The sequence below is a fragment of the Nerophis ophidion genome, linkage group LG11 (assembly GCF_033978795.1).
Source record: "Nerophis ophidion isolate RoL-2023_Sa linkage group LG11, RoL_Noph_v1.0, whole genome shotgun sequence".
NCBI classification, from domain to species: Eukaryota; Metazoa; Chordata; class Actinopteri; order Syngnathiformes; family Syngnathidae; genus Nerophis; species Nerophis ophidion.
This window is the reverse complement of record NC_084621.1, coordinates 50,425,810-50,441,977: the sequence shown is the minus strand read 5'-3', so window position 1 is coordinate 50,441,977 and position 16,168 is coordinate 50,425,810. Positions and strand designations below refer to the sequence as shown.

The following is a 16,168-nucleotide window of genomic DNA, read 5'->3' as shown; positions in this document are numbered from 1 at the left end:
CCTTCTTAAGCAGGGGTACCTTTCGGGCACTGCAGGATTTTAACCCATTCCGTCGCAAAGTGTTGCCAACTGTTCTCCTGGTGACTGTGGTCCCAGCTGCCTTGAAGTCATTCACTAACTCCTGCTGAGTGGTTGCAGGACGATTTCTCACAGTTCTCATGATCATTGCAACCCCACGAGGTGAAATCTTCTGTGGAGCACCAGATCGAGGTCTGTTGATGGTCATGTTATACTTTTAAAATTTTCTAACAGTTGCACCAATGGTTGTTACTTTGATTCTTAGCATCTTGCTAATGTTTTTGTAGCCCATTCCAGATTTGTGCAGGTCAACAATCCTGTCTCTGAGGTCCTGAGAGAGTTATTTTGTCTTACCCATGTTGGAGAGCTTGGAATCTGTCTGAGTCTCTGATCAGGTGTCTTTTATAGAGGTGATTAGTTAGAACAGGTGTCTTCAATTCAGTCTTGAATTCCCAAGTTGATTGGGAGTGTCTAACTGCTCTGTGAAAGCCAGAAATCCTAATGCACACTAGAGGATAAAATACTTTTTTCCCCTCAATGAAATACAAATCAATTAAAATATATTCCTTAAAGTAAGTTTCTGGATTTTCTTTTTGATATTCTATCTCACCATGTTTAAATACATCTACCATTAAAACTATAGAATGATCATGTCTTTATTAGTGGGCAAACTAACAAAATCAGCAAGGGATCAAATACTTTTTACTCTCACTGTATATATATATATATATATATATATATATATATATATATATATATATATATATACACACACATTTTTTGGGAAACTGTTTTTATACCCAATCATGGCACCTACCTGTTCCCAATTAGCCTGGACACCTGTGGGATGTTCCAAAAAGTTTTTGATGAGCACTCCTCAACTTTATCAGTATTTATTGCCACCTTTCCCAACGTCTTTGTCAAGTGTTGCTGCCATCAAATTCTAAAGTTAATGATTATTTGCAAAAAAAATTATGTTCATCAGTTTGAACATCAAATATGTTGTCTTTGTAGCATATTCAACTGAATATGGATTGAAAATTATTTGCAAATCATTGTATTCCGTTTGTATATATATAGGGGCTGAAATATATATATATATATATATATTTTTTTTTTTTTTTTTTTTCCCCCGGTGAAAATATACTTACCATATAACGATATTCATTTTTTGACCGATATTCACTGAAATCTAACTGAATGACAGACAATTGTTGAAATTGCAAATGCTTTGGTATTCACATGTTTATTTCTTTTGTTTGCATTGGAACAAACAAATAAATAAATAGAAATAAAAGCAATATCTAATATTATTTTAGAGATAACTCCAGACATGGACTGGACAAAATTATTTGCACCCTCAATTTAATTTGGAAAAAAATAACTGAAATCAATAGCTTCCTATAACCATTAATGTGTTTCTTACACCTTGTTACTGGAATTTTGGACCACTCTATTTTTACAAACTGCTTCAGGTCTCAGATTTGAAGGGTGCCTTCTCCCAACTGCTCTTTTTAGATCTCGCCACAGATATTCAATAGGATTTAGATCTGGACTCATCGATGGCCACTTCAGAACTCGTCAGTGCTTTTAAGCCATTTTTGTGTGCTTTTTGAAGTATGCTTTGGGTCGTTGTCCTGCTGGAAGACACATGACCTCTGACGGACACCCAGCTTTCTAACACGGGGCCCTACATTATGCCCCAAAATTATTTGGTAGTAGGTCTGGGCGATATATCGATATACGCGATATATCGCGGGTTTGTCTCTGTGCGATATAGAAAATGGCTATATCGTGATATTTGAGTATACATTCTCACGCAGTTGCTTTTAGCTGCAGGCATTACACTAGAGGCTCTTACCACTCCTTCTCGTGTTTCTTTCTTACAGACAAGCACACTCTTACATACGTCACATACCGTCACGTCATACGTCACATACGTATACGCCCTAGCGGAGCAGAGACGTAGCAGCATGGGTAACGTTAGCTGTGATGCTAGCGGAGTGGTAATACAAGAGAAAGAAGGTACAGAGCTGGTAACAAATGAAGGAATAATTAATTCCCAAAAAAACAGCAGGCGGTCCATCGTCTGGCGGTGGTTCGGCTTCAAACGGGAAGATGTCGAATAGACAACTTATTTGTCAAGTGTGGGGCACAAGCGTTGTTACCACAAGTAGCATTACTGCTAATATGTAGCATCATTTGAAAAAGTCACCTGCTAATAACTGTTTAATTAATACAGTTTGGTCAATTGACTTAGTTGTGATTTCCCTCTCAGCATGAAAGTTTAAAATTAGCATATATTAATGCAGTGTGAAGAAAAATGTTTTAATGTAGACACATAGGATCATCATACTGCTGTGATTATATGTATCAAGTGTTAATTCAAGGCTAAGGCAAAATTTCGAGATATATATCGTGTATCGAGATATGGCCTAAAAATATCGAGATATTAAAAAATAGGCCATATCGCCCAGCCCTTTTTGGTAGTCCTCAGATTTCATGACGCCATGCACACAATCAAGGCATCCGGTACCAGAAGCAGTAAAGCAACCCCAAAACATCAATGAACCTCTACCATGTTTGACTGCAGGTAAGGTGTTCTTTTCTTTGAAGGCCTAATTTTTTTTCCTGTAAACAGTGGGATAATGTGCTTTACCAAAAAGCTCCTCTGTCCACAGGACGTTCTCCCCAAATGATTTTGGCTTCTTTAGGTAAGTTTTTGCAAACTCCAGTCTTGCTTTTTAATGTCTCTATGTCAGCAGCGGGGTCCTCCTGGGTCCCCTACCGTAGCGTCCCTTTTCATTGAGATGGCGACGGATAGTGCGAGCTGACAGTGTTGTAAATCAAATCAAATCAAATCAACTTGATTTATAAAACACATTTAAAATTTACAATGGGCAGGTTAAAAGATAATACGAGAACCGAGCAAACAACACAACACAAACAGAACATGATAAAAAATAAATAAATAAAACATAAAAACAGGTTCACAGCAGGTGTATAATGGGGCGACATTGCAGGATGGATATCACTCAGTGTTAAAAGCCAAGGAACAAAAGTATGTTTTTAAGAGAGATTTAAAAACAGGAAGGGAGGAGGCTTGTCTAACACTCAGAGGTAGGTCGTTCCAGAGCTTGGGAGCAGCAGCGGCGAAAGCTCTGCCACCTCTAAGCTTCAGCCTTTTGTCAGGGACCGTCAGTAGCAGCTGATCGGCTGATCTTAGGGATTGGGTGTGGCAGTAAGGCTGAAGGAGTTTGGAGAGATATGTTGGCGCGAGGTTGTTTAGACATTTAAAAACAAATAGGAGTTTAAAATTTATTCGGTAACACACAGGGAACCAGTGAAGAGACGCTAATATAGGGGTGCTGTGTTCACGTCTGCGGGTCTGTGTTAGCAGATGAGCAGCAGAGTTCTGCATGAGCTGCAGGCAGGCGAGGGAGGCATGGCTAATGCCTACATACAGGGCATTAGATAGATAGATAGATAGATAGATAGATAGATAGTACTTTATTGATTCCTTTGCAGTAGTCTAAACCAGTGGTTCTCAACCTTTTTTCAGTGATGTACCCCCTGTGAATTTTTTTTTAATTCAAGTACCCCCTAATCAGAGCAAAGCATTTTTGGTTGAAAAAAAGAGATAAAGAAGTAAAATACAGCACTATGTCATCAGTTTCTGATTTATTAAATTGTATAACAGTGCAAAAATATTGCTCATTTCTAGTGGTTTGTCTTGAACTATTAGGGAAAAAATATATAAAAATAACTAAAAACTTGTTGAAAAATAAACAAGTGATTCAATTATAAATAATGATTTCGACGCATAGAAGTAATCATCAACTTAAAGTGCCCTCTTTGGGGATTGTAATAGAGATCCATCTGGATTCATGAACTTAATTCTAAACATTTCTTCACAAAAAAAAGAAATCTTTAACATCAATATTTATGGAAGATGTCCACAAAAAAAATCTAGCTGTCAACACTGAATATTGCATTGTTGCATTCTTTTCACAGTTTATGAACTTACATTCATTTTCTGTTGAAGTAGTATTCAATTAATATATTTATAAAGGATTTTTGAATTGTTGGTATTTTTTAGAATATTTCAAAAAAATCTCACGTACCTCTTGGCATACCTTCAAGTACCCCCATTTGAGAATCACTGGTCTAAACGATTCGAGATAAAGGTGTGGATTAATTTCTCGAGATCATGTCCTGATAGAAGCGGTTTCACTTTCGCTATTTGGCGTTATAGATAATAGCTTTTTAGAACGACGCTGCTGATTTGTTTTTCGAATTTAAAATCTGAGTCGAACTTTACCCCCAGGTTTGTGACACAGTCGCTGAGATACGGGGTCAGAGTGCCGAGGTCAACGTTGGGGGAGGGAGAGCGACTTGGACCAAACATAACTTGTACCTTGTGTGTGCAGGTCAGCTTGAATTTGTTTGGAAGTGGATCGTGGTTGTATATCCACAATTCTAATAATCCTTTGTTGCAGTCTTTCATCAATTTAGCTCTTCTGTCCGCATCCAGGGAGGTTAGCTACAGTGCCATGGCCTTTAAACTTCTTGATGACATTGCGCACAGTAGATACAGGAACATTTAGATCTCTGGAGATGGACTTGTAGCCTTGATATTTTCCATGCGTTTACACAATCTTGGTTCTACGATCTTCTGAGAGTTATTTGTTCTTGTTTCTTTTCTCCATTCTAAGTGTGGTACACACAACACAAAGGTTGAAACAACTTTTCTCCATTTTAACTGGATGCAAGTGTGATTTCTACATTGCCAGCACCTGTTACTTGTGACAGGTGAGTTTAATTAAAATTTAACTATTTCTTACAATTTTGAAAAGGTGCCAATAATTTTGTTCAGTCCATTTTTTAGATTCTGTGTAAAATAATATCAGATTTGGCTTTTTTTGTATGTGTTGTTCCAATGCAAACAAAAGAAATAAACATGTGAATACCAAAGCATTTGTAATTTCAACAATTTTCTGGGAGAAGTGGTGCATTATCTGACAGAAATGCAGGAGTGCCAATTATTGACCATGACTTTACATAACATACACACAAACACGTATATAGACATATACACCCATATGACTTACTTGTGCATTCAGTAGATTGTTTTCTAGCGAAGAATTTTCCCTCTTAAGTAGTGCATGCTCAAGAGATTGAGTTTCAAGGAGCTCTGAACATTTGAAAAAAATAATATTTACAAATTATCAGATTGAAATTTGTTTTTCAGAGTATTGTTACCAATTACCTTTTGCATCCTTTAGCTGGTTACCAAGGTTTTGATTCCTGAGGGATAGGACATATATTGATGTAATTATGACGAAGACTTTGACCAAATGAAGCATATTGTTACTACTACTTACTCAGACAATGTATTTTTGTTTTCTTGCTTCAACATCTCCACTTCCTTCGAGATTTGTTCATAGTCTTGAAGAATCCTCTGTTTTAAGCCAAGTTAGAATATTAAATGTCAAGCAATGCATTTTAAAATACAATATTTTGCTTAAATACACATTACACGCATACTCACTACCCATATAATTACCGTTATTTTCGGACTATAAGGCGCAGTTTTTTTCATAGTTTGACCAGAGGTGCGACTTATACTAAGGAGCTACTACGTATGTGTGAAATTATTAACACACTACCGTAAAATATCAAATAATATTATTTAGCTCATTCACGTAAGAGACTAGACCAGGGGTCGGGAACCTTTTTGGCTGAGAGAGCCATACAAGCCAAATATTTTAAAAAGTACTTCCGTGAGAGCCATATAATATTTTTTTAAGACTGAACACAACTAATTGCGTGCATTTTTAAGTAAAATCAACATTTTTAGAGTATAATAAAATAAGTCTCTTATTCTTTTTAATTACTGTTATTCTGAAGCGAACCAACAATAAATAAAATACTTCTTACCATTAATGCGACTTCTTGAACAGGTGCGGTAGAAACCAGATGGATGGATTAAAATGCATGAGAATGTTTTATATTTAGAACATTATTTTTGACACTGTGACTACCAGCAGAATTATTCATTACTTATCGTGTTAAGCAATGTCAGCTAAGATTTATCTGAGAGCCAGGTGCAGTCATCAAAAGAGCCACATCTGGCTCAAGAGCCATAGGTTCCATACCCCCGGACTAGACGTATAAGATTTCATGGGATTTAGCAATTAGGAGTGACAGATTGTTTGGTAAATGTATAGCATGTTCTATATGTTATAGTTATTTGAATGACTCTTACCAAAATAAGTTAGGTTAACATACCAGGCACCTTCTCAGTTGGTTATTAATGCGTCATATAACGTACACTTATTCAGCCTGTTGTTCACTATTCTTTATTTTAAATTGCCTTTTCAAATGTCTATTCTAAATTTCCCCCCAAAATGCGACTTATACTCCAGTGCGACTTATATAGGTTTTTTTTTCCGTCTTTATTACGCATTTTCGGCAGGTGCGACTTGTACTTCGAAAAATACGGTGCACATGTACAACAGATGACACTGCATCATACTGACATGTGCTTGAAATGGGGAGCTTATAAAAAACACATTTATTACGTACAGATAGTTTAGTTATATACAACTAAAACACTAAATTATTATGAAGCTAATTAAACTGTAGATATTTTTAAACACCTCTTTGTGATGTGCGATACCACTGATTTTCAGAGTAATATTCAGGTTATTATCGGCAACACAGATTCGATACTATTACTTTGGGCAAATACTACCGAGGAAACACTAAGTTGAAAATAAAAACCTGTGGCACTTAAAAACATTTGTTTATTTTCAAGGAAAACATTTTATGATCCAAAAAACATGTTTTTTAATGTCTGATTTTTTTGTTTAATTCAACATTTTATAATCCCAATGCGTGTTCCTGTGGCATTACAACTTTTTCAGAAAATGTCAAATTCGTTTTTCCAATGCCAAATCTTACGGTCAGCGTTCTGGCTCCATATTAAATAAACAGCTAAGGGAATATTAAAAGATTCTGCAAAGCACATACCTTGTGTCCTTCCAACTCAGCTTTCAAAGATTCATAATCTTTTGTCTTTTTCTCCAAAGTAACACATTGGATTTGAAGCTCCTCAAGTTGTTCTTTCAGCCGAATGGTGTCACTGAAGCAGAAATGCCAAACGTACAATTGATAAACAATTAATAAACAAGCATTCTCCCACCTCCAAAGACATGCACCTGGGGAGAGGCTGATTGAAAACACTAAAATTGGCCCGAGTGTGTGAATGTTTGTCCTGGCTGTGTGGTCCCAGCGATGAGGTGGCGGCTTATCCGGAGTGTAGCCCGTCTTCCGCCCAAGTGCAGCTGGAAATTGCTCCAGCCGCCGCGCGATCACCAAAAGGGACAAGCAATGGAAAACGGATTGATGGGCGGGAATATTAGTCTAAAAAAACATATCAGTTTGTTTTGTGTTCAGTGTTTACAATATATTAATTTTTTAGTAGCAGCTCACAATTGATGTATTTCACTTTTCATTAAAATATTTGATACTATCACATGCCTGTTATTTTGAAGCCTTTTACTTGGAAACTTTTTTTAAATGTTATGATCAGTCGCTTTCCATCGGTGCAGAAGTCATTGCTGATATAAGTTTGTGACGCTTTAAGAGTTATCTTACTTGACGCCTGTTATTACAAGTGCCTGTCAAATTTAGGAAATTAGATGACGTTATCGAGCGACCGCACCCAAGCAGCATAATGGGACAGCAAACTTGGGAGAAACACATGTGTTCATTCCTGTGCCATACTGCGCTTCAAAGGTTACAGTTTTCTATGTCACAGATTCATTTGGGGTGAAAAAAACAAAAATTTTTGTGTATTTTTGGTTTAAATTAAGCATTTGAGCATACAAATTGTTAAAATAAAATAAAAAAATACCTACACTACAATAGAAATGGCAAATAGATGATATTGTGGCTAATGACAACATGAATACACTAGAATAAACAAGTGTAAAGGTGAACACCATCCATCCATCCATTTTCAACCGCTTATCCGAGGTCGGGTCGCGGGGGCAGCAGCCTAAGCAGGGAACCCCAGACTTTCCTCCTCCCAGCCATTTCGTCCAGCTCCTCCCGGGGGATCCCCAGGCGTTCCCAGGCCAGGCGGGAGACATAGTCTTCCCAAGGTGTCCTGGGTCTTTCCCGTTGCCTCCTGGCTGTCAGACATGCCCTAAACACCTCAATAGGGAGGCGTTTGGGTGGCATCCTGACCAGTTGCCCGAACCACCTCATCTGGCTCCTCTCGATGCTGACGAGCAGCATCTTTACTTTGAACTCCTCCCAGATGATAGAGCTTCTCAGCCTATATCTAAGGGAGAGCCCCGCCACCAGGCGGAGGAAACTAATTTTGGCCGCTTGTACCCGTCATCTTGTCCTTTCGATCATAACCCAAAGTTCATGAACATAGGTGAGGATGGGAACGTAGATCGACCGGTAAATTGAGCGCTTTGCCTTCCGGCTCAGCTCCTTCTTCACTACAACGGATCGATACAACGTCAGCATTACTGAAGACGCCGCACCAATCCGCCACGATCCACTTTTCCCTCACTCGTGAACAAGACTTTATCTCGTCCACTTGGGGCAAGATCTCCTTCCCAACTTGGACATGGTGTGTGTATTTTATGTCTATGGGGTGGTCATAATATTATAAACCCTAAATAAAAAGTTTATAGTGCACTAGATGTGTTTTTTTGTATTTATAATGAATAATTCCAACGTTGCTGAAATTAATTCACAACAGTCAAGTGCCATACTTGCCAACCCTCCCGATTTTCCTGGGAAACTCCTTAATTTCAGTGACCCACAGTTTATTTTTTCACACCAAGCTGCTTGCCTATTGTAGATTCACTCTTCCCAGTCTGGTGCAGGTCTACAATTCTTTTCCTGGTGTCCTTCGACAGCTCTTTGGTCTTGGCCAAAGTGGAGTTTGGAGTCTGACTGTTTGAGGCTGTGGACAGGTGTCTTTTATACAGAAAATGAGTTCAAACAGGTTCTATTAATACAGGTAACGAGTGGAGGACTGAAGAGCTTCTTAAAGTAGTTACAGGTCTGTGAGAGCCAGAGATCTTCCTTGTTTGAAGTGACCACATACTTATTTTCCACCATAATTTACAAATAAATTCTTTGAAATTCCTACAATGTGAATTCCTGGATTTTTTTTCACATTCTGTCTCTCACAGTTAGAGTGTACCTATGATGAAAATTACAGACCTCTGTCATCCTTTTAAGTGGGAGAACTTGCACAATCGGTGGCTGCCTAAATACTTTTTTGCCCGACTGTATATAAGAAGGGCAGCATGGTGGAAAAAGGGGTTAGTGCATCTGCCTCACAATACGAAGGTTCTGAGTAGTCCTGAGTTCAATCCTGGGCTCGGGATCTTTTTGTGTGGAGTTTGCATGTTCTCCCTGTGACTGCGTGGGTTCCCTCCGGGTACTCTGGCTTCCTCCCACCTCCAAAGACATGCACCCGGGGATGAGTTGATTGGCAACACTAAATGGTCCCTAGTGTGTGAATGTGAGTGTGAATGTTGTCTGTCTATCTGTGTTGGCCCTGAGATGAGGTGGCGACTTGTCCAGGGTGTACACCGCCTTCCGCCCGAATGCATCTGAGATAGGCTCCAGCGACCCCCTGACCCCAAAAGGGACAAGCAGTAGGAAATGGATGGATATACAAACCCTGTTTCCATATGAGTTGGGAAATTGTGTTAGATGTAAATATAAACGGAATTAGGGCTGAGTGATATGTTTACGCCATATTGCGATATACGATATATATTACGATATTTTGCCTTGGCCTTGAATGAACACTTGATACATATAATCACAGCAGTATGATGATTCTATGTGTCTACATTGAAACATTCTTCTTCATACTGCATTAATACATGCTCATTTTAAACTTTCATGCAGAGAGGGAAATCACAACTAAGTCAATTGACCAAAACTGTATTCATTAAATACCCTTCATTCTGTCACGGGTGACTTTTTAAATGAAAGGACATATTAATGGTGTTGCTACCTTTTTTTGGTAACACTTCTGCTGCATACTTTGCATTGATTGATTGATACTTTTGTTAGTAGATTGCACAGTACATATTCCGTACAATTGAGCACTAAATGGTAACACCCAAATAAGTTTTTCAACTTGTTTAAGTCGGGGTACACATTAACCAATTCATGGTACAAATATATACTATCAGCATTATACAGTCATCACACTAATCATCAGAGTATATTCATTGAACCAAATATTGCTGTTGTCTGCTGAATATCTTCCCACTTGAAGCCAAACCACCACCAGATGATGGACCCCCTGCTCTTTATGTTGGGCATTTATTGTTCTACCTCCATTTGTGATAAGTTTCGGACCATTTCTCTCTTGTAATGTAACAAGCTCCGCTCCCCACTGCTTGTACGACCTGCCTCAGCTAATGTTAGCCATGCTGCTATTTCTCTGATCGGCGAGAGCTATGACACTAGACTCGCGAGAGTATGTGACGTATGTAAGAAGGCAGGCTTGTTTTCCGTCTCCGTGAGAAGGACAGACGAGAAGGAGTGAGAAGTGCCAGTAATGTAATGCACTCAGCTTAAAGCAACGGTGTGAGAACATATAATCGAATATTACGATATAGTCATTTTCTATATCGCACAGAGACAAACCTGCGATATATCGTATATATCGCCCAGCCCTAAACGGAATACAATGATTTGCAAATCTTTTTCAACCCATATTCAATTAAATGCACTACAAAGACAAGATATTTGATGTTCAAACTCAAACTTTATTTTTTTTTGCAAATAATAATTAACTTTGAATTTCATGGCAGCAACATGTGCCAACGTTGTTGGGAAAGGGCATGTTCACCACTGTTACATCACCTTTTCTTTTAACAACACTCAATAATCATTTGGGAACTAAGAAAACTAATTGTTGAAGCTTTGAAAGTGGAATTCTTTCCCCTTCCTGTTTTATGTAGAGCTTCAGTCGTTCAACAGTCCGGGGTCTCCGCTGTTGTATTTTACGCTTCATAATGCGCCACACATTTTTGATGGGAGACAGGTCTGGACTGCAGGTCGGCCAGGAAAGTACCTGAACTCTTTTACTACGAAGCCACGCTGTTGTAACACGGGGTTTGGCATTGTCTTGCTGAAATAAACAGAGGCGTCCATGATAACGTTGCTTGGATGACAACATATGTTGCTCCAAAACCTGTATGGACCATTCAGCATTAATGATGCCTTCACAGATGTGTAAATTACCCTTGCCTTGGGCACTAATACACCCCCACACCACCACAGATGCTGGCTTTCAAACTTTGCATCTATAACAATCCGGATGGTTATTTTCCTCTTTGTTACGCAGGACACCACGTCCACAGTTTCCAAATATAATTTGAAATGTGGACTCGTCAGACCAAAGAACACTTTTCCACTTTGCATCAGTCCATCATAGATTATCTCGGGCCCAGCGAAGCCGGCGGTGTTTCTGGGTATTGTTGATAAATGGGGTTTTCTTTGCATCGTAGAGTTTTAACTTGCACTAACAGATGTAGAGACCAACTGTAGTTACTGACAGTGGTTTTATGAAGTGTTCCTGAGCCCATGTGGTGATATCCTTGAAACACTGATGTCGGTTTTTGATGCAGTACCACGTGGAGTCAAAGGCCCGTAATATCATCGCTTATATGCAGTGATTTCTCCAGATTTTCTGAACCTTTTGATGATTTTACGAACCGTAGATGGTAAAATCCCTAAAGTCCTTGCAATAGCTTGTTGAGAAATGTTGTTCTAAAGCTATTCGACAATTTGCTTACAAAGTGGTGACCCTCGCCCCATCCCTGTTTGTGAATTACTTAGCATTTCATGGAAGCTGCTTTTATACCCAATCCTGGCACCCACCTGTTCCCAAATAGCCGGCACACCTGTGGTATGTTCCAAATAAGTGTTTGATGAGCATTCCTCAACTTTATCAGTACTAATGCTATCTTTCCCAACTTCTTTGTCACGTGTTGTTGGCATCAAATTCTAAAGTTAATTATTATTTGCAAACAAAAAAATGTTTATCAGTTTGAACATCAAATATGTTGTCTTTGTAGCATATTCAACTGAATATGGCAGGGGTAGGGAACCTATGGCTCTCGAGCCAGATGTGGCTCTTTTGCAGACCGCATCTGGCTCTTAGCTGACGTTGCTTAACACGATAAGTAATTAATATTCTGCTGGTAATCACAGTGTTAAAAAATATAAAACATTCTCATGCATTTTAATCCATCCATCCGTTTCTATCGCACCTGTTGAAGAAGTCGCATTAATGGTCAAAAGTATTTGATCTATTATTAGTTTCCTTCAAAATAACAATATTATTAAAAAGAATAAGAGATGCACGCATTTAGTTGTTGTAATCAGGGAAAGTCCAAATAAAAGAGGAGCCATAGAATTCTCTTGTCAGAGCGTGGGACGACACCGTACAAGGGTGCAGGTCTACGCGTTTCTACTCATTGAGCTAAATTGAATCCAGTCTGTTTAATTCCTTGCTTCTTGTCTGTTTAATAAATGTAATCAGTGTTTGAACCTGACAGTTGCATTCAGTGTTAAAAATATTATACGGCTCTCACAGAAATACATTTTAAAATATTTGGCTTTCATGACTCTCTAAGCCAAAAAGGTTCCTGACCCCTGGAATATGGGTTGAAAATGATTTGCAAATCATAGTATTCCGTTTATATTTACATCTAACACAATTTCCCAACTCATATGGAAACGGGTTTGTATAAGAAATACTTGAAAATATATAGACCCCCGCTGCTGCCAATCTTCCGAATATCGGGGGTACTCAAGGTTAGCAAGTATGCAGTCAACCGATTTACTGCACTTCACAAAGACTAAGCATTGTTCTATAAACAACGTACACGTGCTAAGTTTCATTGGTCAATACTCACTCTGAAACTGTGATCTTCTGTTTGAGTGCCAGCAATGACGACACATAGTCTGTCAAATTCTGTATAACAAAATAACATATATTAACAAACAGCCATTGCAAATGTTAATCATTTTAAACAGACCGATAACAGAGAAGAATAAAGGAAAATACCATGCCTGTATAAAACTAGGAGGGGTTACCTGGTGCAAAACGGAGCAGTTTTGGCAGTTTTCAGACGCTGCAACCGCGGCAATTGCCAAAGTTTTGGAATGGCTGTCTCCTGGCATCATGGTTATAAAAAACTAACAGCAATATTACGACTCATACGGTGCTCCACAAAGGGCAGAGACAATGTTTAGCGAGCTTGACCGCCCGTCCAGGTTCAAAACAAACACACACTTTCGTTACTACCACGCTTACAAAGGACCCAAGTCAGGACCCGTACAAAGAAACTCCCGGGAATGCCGTCTTCTTAAAATCATACAGCTTAAGTATTCAATACTCCATTTATGATGCAAATACACACTATTCAATAGCTTATATTTTATTTATCTTCAATGTGTTGTATTTCAACCATTGTTTTTGTACGTGTATTTCACTCAACAAATACTTTTGTTCAGGCATTCATGACAGACAACTACACATTAAATCTGCCTTTCAAAATGTTTTTTGTTTTTTTTTAATCGTCAGACTTCTTTACAAATAATCAATGTATCTATAGATACTAAAGTACACACGATTCAGTCGAAATACAAAAATGTTTCTTAAGGCATATATATGTAAAATAATATAAAACACATTTCAACAGCGCTCCCTGGTGTTAAGCATGTGTCGTTTTCCTGACCGCTGCTTTCCTTTTGATTGATTGATACTTTCATTAGTAGATTGCACAGTTCAGTACATATTCCGTACAATTGACCACTAAATGGTAACACCCGAATAAGTTTTTTAACTTGTTTAAGTCGGGGTCCATGTTAATCAATTCATGGTACAAATATATACTATCAGCATAATACAGTCAGCACACAGGTTAATCATCATAGTATATACGTTGAATTATTTAGATTATTTTCAATCCGGGGGGTGGGATGAGGAGCTTTGGTTGATATCAGTACTTCAGTCATCAACAATTGCATCATCAGAGAAATGGACATTGAAATAGTGTAGGTCTTATTTAGTAGGATATGTACAGCGAGCAGAGAACATAGTGAGTTCAGATAGCATAAGAACAAGTAAATACATTAGAAGTACATTTGATTATTTATATTAGGTTATTTATTTTCCGGGGAGATGTGATGTGAATGGAGGAGGGTATTAGTAAAGGGTTGAAGTTGCCTGGAGGTGTTGTTTTAGAGAAGTTTTGAAGGAGGATAGAGATGCAATTATTTTTACACCTGTTACAGAGGACAGAGTAAAACAACTTGCAATGAGCTTAGTCTATAAAATCCGCTACACCTTCCTGATACCGAAGTACATGACCAGGGGGGAGCTCCACAAACCACGTTAAACCCAGATTCCGATCTAACAAAGGTCTTAACTCATTCTCTTTCTATGCCACATCAATGTGGAATGCACTCCCAACAGGTGTAAAAATAAACACATCTCTATCCTCCTTCAAAACCGCTCTAAAACAACACCTCCAGGCAACTGCAACCTTTTACTAATACTCTCCTCCATTCACATCCTATCTCCCCGGATTATAAATAACCCAATGTAAATAATCAAATGTACTTCTAATGTATATAGTTGTTCTTATGCTATCTGAACTCACTATATTCTCTACTCGCTGTACATATCCTACTAAATAAGACCAACACCATTTCACTGTCCATTTCTCTGATGAAGCAACTATGAGCCAGCCCACTTTGGAGAAGTGGGTTGGAGTGAGGTGTGATATGGGGTGGAGGTCTAAAAGTACCCGGACTAGCTTGTTCTGGGATGTTTGGAGTCTAGATTTGAGGGTTTTGGAGGTGCTGGGGTACCAGGAGGCGCAAGCGTAATCGAAAAAGTGTTGAATGAGAGTTCCCGCTAGAATCTTTGTGCTTTTGTTGACCAGAGAGGAGATTCTGTAGAGGAATCTCGTTCTTTGGTTGACCTTTTTGATCACCTGGTGGCCATTTTATCACAGGAAAGATTAGCCTCGAGAATGGAACCTAGGTAGGTGATCTCATCTCTCCTGGTGATAACAATGTCACCCACTTTTATATTGAAGTCACTGACTTTCTTAAGGTTGATATGGGACCCAAATAGGATGGATTCCGTTTTACCAAAGTGTATGGCTAGCTCGTTGTCAGCGAGCCAGGTGCAAACATTAATGAGTTCAGCACTGAGGATTTGTTCCACCTGTGACTTGTCCTTGCCGGATACTAGCAGGGCCGAGTCATCGGCAAACAGGAACAATTCACAGTGGCATGCTGAAAACACCTTTGCCATAAATAAATAAATATTAAAAAAACACGTTTTCAATTAATACATTAGCTGAGATAGGTGCCAGCGCCCCCCGCGACCCCGAAAGGGAATAAGCGGTAGAAAATGGATGGATGGAAAATTATACACTGTTTAATTCATTCATGTTCGTCTCCGCGTGTGTTGATAACACCAGCAGATGGTGCTGTTGTACACATTATAGAACAAGCACAGTGCTCGTCTCCGTTTCATATGATCAATTTAATCTTTTTTTTTCATACAGAGTGTCATAATATGTTGATGACTGTAATATTTGGACCTCATTTTAGCTTTGCTTGGGATCTTGACTATGTGAGTAAAAGTAAGGCCTAGAATAATACAGAAAATGCATAAAACCATGAATTGACGTGGACCCCAACTTAAACAACTTGAAAAACTTATTTGGGTGTTACCATTTAGTGGTCAATTGTACGGAATATTTACTGAACTGTGCAATCTACTAATAAAAGTATCAATCAATCAATCAATCAATCAAAGAAATAAATATTTTGTATATTAAAAGTACCTTGACATCAACATATGCTGCCGTGAGAGGGCTCAAGCTCCCCTCTCGGACAGATCAAATTTGACGAGCCCATAGTTACCAAACCAGCAATCAGATATCTATAAGTTGCTAGTAGTCTGTGTAAATGATGTCGTTATCTTGCAGCAGGGGTGTACATATTTTCATGTATTTCTTATACATATACAGTATACATTGGGGCAAAAAAGTATTTAGTC

The 16,168-nt window shown here is 38.5% G+C and overlaps 1 protein-coding gene across 1 annotated transcript in view; it reads right to left on the bottom strand.

Moving 5' to 3' along the window:
* Positions 1-13,430, bottom strand: part of ice1 (KIAA0947-like (H. sapiens)) — a 30,305-nt gene extending 16,875 nt beyond the window's left edge. Inside the window, exons 1-6 of the mRNA XM_061916198.1 lie at positions 13,183-13,430; positions 13,002-13,060; positions 7,054-7,165; positions 5,403-5,479; positions 5,288-5,325; positions 5,130-5,212 (exon numbers count right to left, since the gene is read on the bottom strand). Of these exons, the coding sequence (XP_061772182.1) occupies positions 5,130-5,212; positions 5,288-5,325; positions 5,403-5,479; positions 7,054-7,165; positions 13,002-13,060; positions 13,183-13,272 (459 nt within the window). The 5' untranslated portion in view covers positions 13,273-13,430. The remainder of the gene's footprint in view (positions 1-5,129; positions 5,213-5,287; positions 5,326-5,402; positions 5,480-7,053; positions 7,166-13,001; positions 13,061-13,182) is intronic.
* Positions 13,431-16,168: the final 2,738 nt, after the last annotated feature.